Genomic DNA, 12,755 nt, shown 5'->3' on the forward strand with positions numbered 1-12,755 from the left:
TTAAGAATGGCTGTAATTTTCAGGGATAATTTTTAATTCACAACCACTGTGGTTGATATTACATTCACAACACCCAACATTCCAGGTAATAAATTTATGCTATTACAAAGGAAATAGCAGAAAATTTTAAACAGGTTAACAATACTTGATTTTCCGTTTGTAGAAGCATCTGTGAATGTGATCTGAGAAGTTTATAATGAAAAAAGTGCTAGCAACCGATCTCATTAATACTAAAAAAAAGAAAGAATGATTCTATGATTAAAAAAATCAGTTTGTAAAATGTACTTTGTTTTAAACTATCAATGTCAACTTCATACCACATATATTAAATCACAACTTAGTAATTCCCATACATGAAAACCACTATAAAATCTAATTATTATTACAATCATAGGAGAAAATAGTAAAAATTGTTGAACTCTTAAGAATCATAGCACTCCAATCAGCAAGTAGTCCTAAAATAAACCACAACCAAGATCTAGCTACCCACTCTATCACTTTCTAATTACCTACCAGCATTGAGCAACAAGTACTTAAATGCAACTAATTCTAAATATTTTCCTATTAGTCATCTGTCTCCAATTTATATTAACAGTCCCCATCTGAAATAATGCTAATATAATTTTAAACATATTATTGGTTAACAAATGGAATTATGAAAACAGATGGCAGTCATAACAGAAAACCATTAATCCTCTTTCTAATGACAAATAGCTACATAAAAGTGAACGCCTTAATCATCATATACCTCGAGTTTCAATGTCCAGTTTCAATTTTTTTAAAAGAATTATGTAAAAATATATTATTAGTAATATATGATCAGAATTTAAAAACTCAACCCTTATATTTTTTAAATATTTAACAACTTAGATGAATAAGTTTTTATAACTTAGATTACTACAATCTATTATAAATAAATAATCTTGAAAAGGATATTATAAAAAAAAAAAATGTAGTTAACAGTAATGTACATTTAAATACAAATTCAACAAACATAAAAAGCAGAGACTTTATTTTTTCATGCTTTTTCAGGTACAATCACTAATAAAAATAAACAAGAATTTTTATTAATATATACTTACTCAGCTATATATATTTGTAAACTTCAGTTTCACAACATAATTAGCTTAAGAGCCCTTCACCCACGTAAATGATAATTATTTTTTTTTAAACATAATAAACCCTAATCTAATTGTCAAAAAATTTTTTAAAATCACCACAGAAAAAAATACAGAGGCACTAGGATGTATGTTTCATTAGAGGTGCAGTTTTATATTAAACCTAGTTAAGTTAAAAATGTGAACAAACTCAATAATGATTTCATATAGTTGGGATAAAACATTGGTAAGTACCCAAAATACTTAGTTGACTTTTAATAACAATTTGATAGATTATGTTATATTACAAAAACGCTTAATATAACTAATAACTTTGAATGTAATGTTTTTTTGAATAAAAATTGAAATAAGTAAAAGTAAAAATTAAATCCTAATAAAGTTTAAGTTAATTTGATGAAACATACTTAATATAAAGAGGTTCCCTCTTCCTATTCAAAGTTAAGTGGACATTTACTTTACTCTCTGGTATAGATTTCAAGAACCTGTTGACTAGAGATGTCTTAGATAATGCCTCGTGTAAATTTCTTGAAGGCCAAAGGCATCTTCTTGCACTCTTATGTCCTAAACAATACAATTTTCATAATCAACAACACTGTAAAATATTTTACTCAAGAAATGACTGAATATATAAACACAAGAGTTTAGCCAAGAAGGCATAAAAATGTAATTAAAAGTAAGAGAAAAAAAAAGAAATATCATATGCTCCAACATGCATCTTAAAAAACTTTATGTAAAGTGAAACCATAAAACACAGCCAAAAGTTTATCAGCAATTACATCGAGGTACATAAACGAAGATCACAGAAACTTTTCAACATCTAATCAATTATTCAGAAAAGTATTGTTTAAAGGAATGTCTCTGTATGGACAGGGTAAATTAAAAACACTATTTGCTTAGATCAGATATTCTTTAATAAAAGCCAGAAATAAAATAAAAAAATCCTACAAAACCTTAATCAGCATTCATAATCTGAATAAATTACATGTCTAGCTGTAATCAGGTATAGTAAAAAATAAAATATTACTAGTTCAACAGTAAGATGTAGCATTACACTTTAATCATAACATTTTAAACATAATTAAAAATAATAATGGAACTGTTCTTCTGAAGGCCTTGAAACCTAATTATCACCACTTTCCTCAGTAAAGAATTGTCCTACAGAGACACAGAAAATGCTAATGATTGTCGTAAAACAAATTGTGGTGGCCATTCATCGATGTGCAAGGAACATGTCTAGCTCCTTCATGACATCGCATTGTCTCAAGTCGCTGATAAAAATTGAAGGAGGCAATTTTATATCATCCAGCCTACAGCCTCAGCCTAGCCCCTAGTAACCATCAATTGTTTGATAACTGAATAATTTGTTGAGAGGAAAGCGTTTTGAAGAAAACAGTTAACTGGTGGTGAAGGAATACAACACAGGAATACAAGAATTCATCAGATAGTGTGATAAATAAAATTTTTATTCAAAAAATCTAGTTTTTTTTGTAATATAAAATAGGTATTTTTTTCTGGCCAACGTGATAAACCTATCATTAAACAAAGGAATTAAACGTAAAAAATGAAAGCTTTCTTCAAAGATGAAAGCCAAAATTACGAACTTAAAATCAAAGAACAATATGCTAGAGACCTAAAATTACAAAAAAAGGCTGCATTTCTGCAGCTACTAAGCATTTCAGGCAGCATTAGCTTTTCATAAGAGTTCCTGATGTGATGAAAGGGTCTGATTAAAACTCAATGCAATGGTTTTATACAAAGTCTCTGGGACTACTGTTAAGAATTGCTTCAGAGGATGAAAAGAAATGACAATTTTGTAGCATGTGAAAATGTCAAGCCTGACTGGGATCTGAATCCAGGACCTCTGGATGAAAGGCTGAGATGCTACCACTCGCACCATGAAGGCAGGCTTTATACAATGGCCCAGCAAGGTCAACATAAGTTAAATCTCATCTCATGATACAACAGAAACAGATACAATAAACGAACAGACCCACTGTTGAACTACAACTTGCCACTGACACTGCCCTAGCAAGATCAAGATAAATTAACCTCATGCTAACTTACTAACATAATATAATAAATGAGCAGACCCATCTGTTTAACAACAACTTGCATTTATTGATTGTGGTGCATATTTTCCACACATAGACATTCACATGTGCATGCACAAACACACACACACCACATACAGACAGAGAGAGAGAGTGAGAGAAGGGAGAAATTTAATAGATTTTAAAAAATAGCAAAGACAATTACATGAAAATAATGGAATACAACGTGCACTCACATAAATTCAAAACAGGACTAAACAGTGAACAAAAATCATATACCCATTTAGAGCTTGAAAGGAGATAAGAGCATGGCATGAGCAAAATTAAAAAGACACAATTACAAAGGATCTCCTCAGTGGCTATATGAAAAAAATTACTGTACTAGGAAATAGAAAAAAAATTATATTAAGAGCAAAAATTATAAAAAACTTATTAAAAAAACACAAAAAACATGTGCTGAAACCTTCTGGAAAGCTTCTCACAACAGCACATCCTGACCCCATAGAGAAAGACACTCTCTATGTGGCAGTTTGGGTTGCAACGCCACCCCCCCCCCCCCCTTTGTACCTAGCCCTTATGGGCTTTACTGGAGGTCATCTTCAGAACCTCGGCAAAAGGCATCTTTTGGCCTTGCTCTTGCCTCAGGCAGTATACCACATGTGATATTCCACATCAATACCATGTGATCATGGTATATCATGTGATCTTGCAAATACCACATGTTATATTCCCATCGCTGTACTGCTAGGAAATAAACTCTTTAAAACATATTATCATATATTACATGCATGTAAGTTCATATTTTACATATTTGTAAATTACATGGTATGTGTCATCAAGTTGTCCAAAATCTGGAAACGCACCTGTATCCAACAGGCTAAATTGCTGGAGTCTTGTCTCAGAAGGCCTCATGACCAGAAAGAAATTGCGTTACATACTTGTTAGGGTGAACCCAAGGGGCACCCCGCAAACCAACAACATCTGAGAAGAAATCATGCGTACAATGCCCACCCTCTGCCTCATCCCGTCTGGCCTGCCATAGAGCATTGCCATGCCGTTCTATCTTGAAAATTTTTTCTGAAGTAATTCATCTGACTTCTTAGCAGTATAATGCTGCTGCTTTTCTGATGCAATTAAATCTACCAGTTTCATGCCTGCAATCACAAAGATTGTGTCCCATGAAATAGTACGGGAGCTCTTAGTAATATATCCTAATAGCTTTTAAATTTTAGTCTCTCAGCCCAAACAGGTGCCACATGTAGCATAATTTCCTCGCACATGCCCTTATTCAGGATACTCATAATCATAAAATTAAAACCCCAATCAGGATTGACCACTCATCGAATACCAAAGAAGGCACAACCAAGCCTTCTAGACAACATAATTAAGGTGCTTCTTCAACTGCAATTTCTCATCAAGGAACACCCCGAGGTATTTTTGAACTTACATAATTAATACCAAGGCCTGACATCAAAACATGAACCTGATGTCTCACTGCCAAATGGCCTTTAAGAAGCATCATCATGGTCTTCTCCAGGCTGAAAATCATCTCATGATGACCCCCAAAACTCTAGTATTCTGCATGTCTGGGTGGCTCGGAACTCAACCTCCCTCTGCGAGCTTCCTTCGACCAGCAGGAGCCCATCGTCACAATGAGACACCTGCCAGACAATCTCAGCTGTGGAAGGGAATCAAACTCCACCACCCACAACAATGGACCCAAAAAACGCTGCTTTGAGGACAACCCTTGGACAGCGTCTTGCCTATCTCACATTTGCACTCACAAAGCAGCACATCTCGATGTCTGAAGTAACTTTGCGTTACTTGCATGTCACTACTAGTACATTGTCTCTTTTATAATTGATGAATGACAGAAGGCCGCTGCAGGTTATTAAACGCACCGGAGATGTCCAGGAAAATTCCCAAGACATATTCCTCCTCGCTAGCTCTTACCACATTCATCACACAGAGTACGACGTCCTCAGTACCCTTTCTGGGACAAAACCCATACTGATTTTTCATCAAGAAACTTTTGAGATCAGCCTCTCATTTATACGCAGGTACAGGAGCTTTTCGAAGACCTCACCAATAACTGGCAGCTATGTCTAAAGCCTATACGATGAAGTAACAACAGATCCTTGCCTCCTTTAAACAACTTAAATATTGTTAAATTGTTGTTGGAAGAAGGGTATTCATTCCCTTCTTCTAACATACCAGGAAATATCCTCGAAACAGTAGTTTATTAAACACACGTGTGATTGTTTTCACACTAACCCCAACTGAGGGAACAAGGAGCTCTCCCATTATTCCATTGAAGCCTTGGGCCTTGCCCCTACCTAAACTGCAAATAACTTGACACACTTCAGCATCAATAGTCTCCAAGGAAACTGCACCCCTGTGAAACTGAACAACCTCACGCTGCACCCGCAGCAGTTGTATGCGGTTTCTCCAGCTTTACTGTTATCAGGCAGTAAATCATCAAGTAATTTGTGTATGATCTCAGACATGTCTAAAATTAAGCCAAACCAGGTCAACAGGGCAGGCGGAAGAATGTCCTTACATAGTTTGTGTCCCAATTTCCTACAGACGACTTCCCAGGGATTCTTGTTACCCTGCTCATGCACATAGTAATGCCAGGAATCCCTCTTCACCGTCCGAACTTTGTGAAAATATTGAGATCTACTTTCTTCTCTGTATGCAGTCACAAGAACTGCCCACCATTGCCGATCACACTTACACTGAGAAGCTCTCCGCAAATGACTGACAGCCTGTTTCAAAGCTGACAATTCCCTGCTCCACCATGAAGCAAGCCTCTCTCAACCAGAACTGCGGGAAACTGAATCTTCAATGGCGTCAATAAAGGCCGCTGACTAACTCACTGCCGGGTCCTCCATATTCAGAACCTCCAGACTCTGATCCAAAACTCAAAACATGGCCAAAAGAAAATCAACAAATTTTTCCAATCTACATGCCTGTGCAGAAAACAACGCTGCTGAACCAGAACATTACATTGGTAGTGCTCATTCAAACTACCAGCAATCTCATAAACAATCAACTGATGATCGCTTGAGCAATCATAAACTACCTTTAGTTATAAACAATGACAGAGATATACCTACCAACAGTAACATCAATGTTTGTACCTGCAAACAATCATTGCTCATCTACATTATCTGCATAGCTGGGAAACACGCCAGGTACATTAAATACATGAAGACCATGCTGGACTAAGAAGCCCTCTACTAATTCAGTGGAACCGCTATGCCACCAAAGTGACTTAGTGTTCATATCTGAAACAATAAGGATTGGACTAGTACCAGAGAATTGAAGGATATTATCCGAGACCTCAAGATGACGATCAGCAGAATCTCTATAGTGAAAATATGAACTTGCAACATATAGATGCAAGTTCAGACATCCACATGGACCACAACGTGATGATTATTTGAGAGCTATCGAATGAAATCACAATCAACCTATCTTCTGCACAAAACAACGAGACATACTATCTGAGTTATAGTAAAACATCTTCCAACAACAAAAAACTTGGCAGTTCACCAGTTACAATGTATGGGTACTGTGATAGAACAACATCCAACCCTCGAAGTAGTGCTATCTCACCAAGCTCAATTTGAACAATGTGCATTTAACTGACTAAATCTAACCATTAAATATTGAGTTGTAACATTTCAACAGCTCTCAGATACTGTCCACATTTTTTAATATTAACAGGGTGCTTGTGGTTTTTTCGAGACTGCTTGCAATTAATGCAAGTCAGACCTTTGACTTCTTAGGACACTTGTCACGCTTGTGCCCCTTGTCACTACAATGAGCACATACTGCAGGATGATTACAGAACTTAGCCCTATGACCATACCTGCAGTACTTGAAACAATACTGGACATCTAAATAACCCTTAACTCAACTAGAAGAGAAGTCTATAAAGAACCTGCCATCGTTAGCAATACTGTTAAAGAATTATTTACTTCAAAGATACCATGGTAGTGCCCTGCCTCGTGCCTACCCAATTTAAACAATAACAGACATTAAGACTTAAAAGAAGCCTCATCCATCTGAGAATTCTGCTCTCAAATGAGACATGAACTCATCATCAATTATTCGCCAATCTATATCATAAACTATGATTCTCGAACGCCTCTTATTTTTAGGGTCAACTTTTATATCAGACTTATTGAACTTTAGAGTCAGAAATAACCTTAATGATTTCCTTGTCGTCAGCAATGATGGCTAAACCCTTTTTTGTTTCCTTGGTATTACGAATCCTCAAGCTCGACCTCTTTTGTTTAGGGTCAACCTGAAATTTGTCTATCTCCTTGCTGGATTTAATGGTTGCCCTTTCCCTTAAATTTATGAAGAACACCTCTGGTTATTTTTTAAATAGACTTGCCTCATGCTTTTCTTTTAAAATATTTGCTTATCGTTTACAGTGAGGAAATGCAACCGGCTGTTGTGCCAGGACCGAAACAGGAACAGTCTCCCTCACCACAACCTCCTAAGTCTCAGCTGGCTTAGCAGCCAACCACTCATATCCCTCTGTCAGAGCAGTCATGATTGGCTTAAGCTTCTTTAATTCAGGAATGACTTTTCCTCAGGCAGTCCTAGAGTTCCCTATAATCTTTAACAACTCATCAAAACATTCATTAAATGCTCTACTGAGCACAATTGAACTTCCGACATCCCCATCCATTCTCTCAAAATCTTGGATGTAAACATCCTTGCCAACCTGTACAGACGTTCCAGATGCCCCAGCCTGCGGCTCCTCCTTTCCACAAGAAGAGGACAAATCGTTAAACCACACCTCAGCAACAACCTCACTGAATTTACCCTACCATCTTACCCTGTCATCTGCCCAACACAAAACTCTAAAACACTAATAAAAACATTAAAACAGGAACAAACACCAGTAAGTACACAAAACGATGTTCGTTTTTTACTAACAAGATCCGACCAATGACAGACCTCTATAAAAATAAACAAAAAAAAATGTTGGCAAATCAACAGCTGTTTTAAACAAACAGCTATCACAAAAATCAGCTAAATAAATCTAAAAAGAAACCAGAATAATTAAATTAATTATGTTGTACAAAATAAACAAGGACCAGGAAGGCAGTCCTGATAAATTACCAATCCAGGAGGTCAGTTTAAATAAATAAACTACCCACCTAAAAATATGGCCTAGATAGCCTATTGGTGACAGCCTTTTGATGCTACAAACAACATATACCCGTAAACAGATCGAAGAACAGATAAACACTTATACTACCTATCCAACAAACAAAAATATTGGTATAAAATAATATAGTAATTCTACAACAGCACATACTTCATCTGCACTAAAATGCACTGCGTTTTAACAGAATTGAATGGTCTAAAACATACAACTGAACCTGCTAGAAAACCATCAATGCCACAAAATGAATATACAAGATATTTTTGTTTTAATTCTCTGAACACTGTTACTTTTTCAACAGATCTTGTACGTATTTTAAAGGTAATACATAATCTAATACATTATGTCATGCTTAAATTTTTAACTTAGGTTCATTTTGCATAAAAAAAAAATGAAGAAGGTAAATGAACTTCTCAATAATGCATATGAACAAGTTTACAGAAGTGAAACAGCTGAATAAGATGAACAAACTGCTTTATTGGATACAAGCCAAAGGACAAGACTTTGAACAAATATTTTCCTTTCCTCACCATAGGACATTTTTCACATTAGCAAAAATGGGATATATTTATATGGCAAAACCTACTTAACAAATTATACCTCAACAGAATTAAGCAACTTTCTCAGTCGTCCTTACATAATATATCAGCATAATGTATTAATGAGATTTCTGAATATTTTAAAGAAGTGATAAGTATTTTTAAAGAAATATTATAAACAAACAGATCTTATAAATATTATAAAAAAGCAAATCTTATAAATCTATTTTAAATAAGCTATGTAAAATTAATATACACACAAGTAATGTAAATGAATTGGTAGCCTAAATAAAAATAGAAGATTTAAAAACTAAAAACAAAAAATTACTATTTACTGAATTAAATCTACAAGGTTGTTTTTCAACAAAGTCATGAATTGACTGAATACATTCTCCACATGTGACAAATTATTACAGTGGCATCATGAAAAGTTCAAACAATCTATTTTTGATCTGTGCATGCAATGGTTGCTTCACTTAATAATCTTTATTGAAATGAATCCCTTTGATGTACTTTCTCAGAGGTGGAAACCATTGGGTTATTTGGCGTCAAACAATTGGGCTAGCTGATAGATATGGAAGAAGATAAATTTTCAATTTCCACCGCAATTCAGTTTTTAACCATTTAATGTTGGTATTATGCAGACAAGAATGATGCTAATAATATGAGAGTAATAATATTATACAAGGATTCATTCACTTTTTAGTGCTATTATATTTTTTCTTATAGTTTTCCACCAACATCTGAGTGCAAATGTTACAAATCTTATGATAACATTTGTTAATAACGAAAAAAAATGAACCTTGCTTGCAATACAAAATTCGCTTGACATTTCTACTCAATTCTTGGTTTACATTTAGGAAATTTTATTACCCAATTGTTCACTAAAATTTGGTGAACACCTTACTGTAAACAGCTGGTAAGTGATAAAAAATAATATCAGAATTAATATTTTCGGCGACTGGGAATTTGATCATTGCACACTGCTTTAATTTCAATGAAACAGTGTAAATACTCAACATATTTCAAAGCATATTGATCAGGGATAACTAAAGTAAACAAAACACAACTTCTTATGTTTGCTGTGGGGGTATTTACAAAGGCAGAGATAGGGCTCACAACAATCTGATATAATATGTTCATGAGAAAACAAGACATGTATTCATCACTCAACACTTGTAAATAAACATATGATTATTTACAACAAAATAAAATATACAAATCTTTAATAGCTTACAATATATAAAAGATGTAATTGAAGGTAACAAAAATTCAGACATTACAATAAACTAATCATAAAAGATAATAAAAAACAAAAGGACCAAATTAATTAATTTTAAATAATTAAAAATTATATCTCACCCCTCAAGGTAAGTAATGTCTCTTATTAAGTTAATGTTACCTTCATAGAAGTTAATTGTTACAAAACTTGTAAAAAGTAATAAAATTGTTAATCTGCCACTGACACTTAATCTGATAAACATAATCAATTATGGGTAACTTGATATACATATCGTATTATACATCAACATAAATGCAATTAATAAATTGTTTTTAATAATAACTATTGTTTTATGATGTGTGACTTAGAAAAAAATACAATGTTTTTTTTAACATGATAACTGACTGGAACCTCTCTATCCGTTAAATATTTTACGCTTTTTACAAATTCTAAAACATTAAATAAAATTATTTTAATTAAATTTTTGTAGGATTCTATAACAACACCTAAATCAAAAAGAAAAAATCTACCAATTTTAACAATGCATATGATAATACTGATCAAAACTGCTAACCTGACTGAAAAGAACTTCCTGATCTTCGTTTTCCAGTATGTTCATCAACATCAGATGACCACTCAGAATCTGAAGAAAGATCTATAGAAGAAGCAGTAGTATACAAACACTTTTCATTTAGATTGGACACAGATGAAGAAAACTTTTGTGGGTCTTCTTGACCTTCCGGTACACCTCGTTCAGAAACAGGAATTAACCAATGGCCTTTTATAGATTTTAACATATGACCGATAGAATGTCTTTTTTGGATACTAGATTTCTGCTGAGGCCTACGTTTCCCACTTCCCACAACTTCACAATCATTATTGTTGTTATTATTATTGTTATTTGAATATAGACTAGACGTTGATCCATAGAATATTTCCGGTTCAGATTTGTTTATCTTTGAATGAACAGATTCAAAACGCTGCTTAACTACATCATTCCATTTCTTGTACAATCCGTTTTTCTTACATGATGAAACTTCAGTTACTGTACTGGAACTACTTCCGCAATCAACTTCCACACCAACCTATAAAAATACAAAATCAACACTTTTTATTTATTCAAAAGAAAAAAGTTAAAGGTGTAGTAGTTCCTAAAAATAAGATCTTTCTACAAAACAGGTTTTTTCATACATAAGGATACATGAAAAGAGCTACAAAGAATTTCAATTTTTTTTTAAATCCAAACATAAAAATGTAAAAAATAAACAATGTCCATATCTAGCATGCACTGACATAAAATTTTAATGTTACTAATTGCTAATGACACTTTTTAATCCTACAAAGGCTTTGTGTAGCAGTTATGACACCAGTAAATAGGGTAACGCAGTCTCTGGATTGATGATAAAGTGTAAAGATCAAATAACACCACTAAACAGGTAAAGATCCCTATTGAAATCTACTCTATACTTATAAAATATAAGTTATATAAAAGCTGAGAACTATTATGTACTATGAGAAGAGAGAAAATGAAGAGAATAATAAACATTTTACATTGAACCCATCAATCGTAAGCCGAGTCCATTTCATCTGTTACATTATTAAGTTACGGTATTATATGTAATGCACACTGTTTCATAACAGAAAGATATACAATAACCTGTTCTTTTATACTATCTGCCCCATCTTCCTAATGGTAGTAATGAATACAAACCAACTACGGTGCAAGTGGCACACATGAAAGTTGCTTTCTCAGAGAGCAATAATATATCTGATAGACAAAAAAACTTTTTTTAATGTTTCTCTAAGTGTGATACAATTTCTTGAATGTATGTTTTTTGCATGCATTACAACTCTGTAAATACAATTTTTCTATCACCCTTAGTTTTAAATAAATTATGCTTAAAAAAAAATTAAGGGAAAATACAGTTAAAATTTGTAAAATTTATAATTTTGCATGGCCATACCTGGTGTTAGAATGATCTTGCTGATGCTTTTCTTTTACAAATAGCCTGAGGCACATCCTGAATTAATGTTCAACAGTAATCGGCTAGCATGTTAGTATTCCATTTCCCTTTATAGCGGCTTTCCATCACCGAAATGTCTTGGTGGAGAAGTTCACTGTGCTCGTCACTTACGTCTCCGAGGTTGTCCAGGAAAAAATCCAGATATGAGTGGAGGAAATGTATTTTTAAAGACATATTACATCTTATAGCTCTGTATGAAGTAAGAAGTTGATTAACAATATCGTGGTAATTGTCAAATTTTTGTTTGCCAAGAAAAGATTTGCAAATGTCTTTAAATGAAGCCCAAGCTGCACTTTCTACATTATTTAACATAGAGATATATCATCTTTGACCAACTCTCTTATTTGAGGACCAACAAATATTTCTTCTTTAATTTTTTCTTCACTTACATTAGGAAATTTCTGCCTGATATACAAAAATCCAGGACTATCCTTCTTTGTTGCTTTTAAAAAAGTTTTCATTAGTCCTAGCTTGATATGGTGAGGGTGTAAAAATATTTTTTTCAGTTCTACTACGGCCTCATGAATAATATTTTTCCCATTTGAAGTTAAGTTGTCTCTTTCTTCTGCTCTTTGGTAACTTAATGTTTATCCCTAGCTCAGCTTTCCCA

The 12,755-nt window shown here is 33.7% G+C and overlaps 1 protein-coding gene across 2 annotated transcripts in view; it reads right to left on the minus strand.

The window, feature by feature from the left end:
• The window catches only part of prd1 (pleckstrin homology domain-containing protein pruning defect 1), an 89,440-nt gene that overhangs the window by 32,554 nt on the left and 44,131 nt on the right, over positions 1-12,755 (minus strand). For both annotated transcript variants that reach the window (XM_075355146.1, XM_075355147.1), the window contains 2 exons: positions 10,696-11,206; positions 1,523-1,679 (listed from right to left, as the gene is read on the minus strand). In XM_075355146.1, the coding sequence (XP_075211261.1) occupies positions 1,523-1,679; positions 10,696-11,206 (668 nt within the window). The remainder of the gene's footprint in view (positions 1-1,522; positions 1,680-10,695; positions 11,207-12,755) is intronic.

This window comes from Lycorma delicatula, chromosome 2 (assembly GCF_047948215.1).
Source record: "Lycorma delicatula isolate Av1 chromosome 2, ASM4794821v1, whole genome shotgun sequence".
In the NCBI taxonomy this organism is placed as follows: domain Eukaryota; kingdom Metazoa; phylum Arthropoda; class Insecta; order Hemiptera; family Fulgoridae; genus Lycorma; species Lycorma delicatula.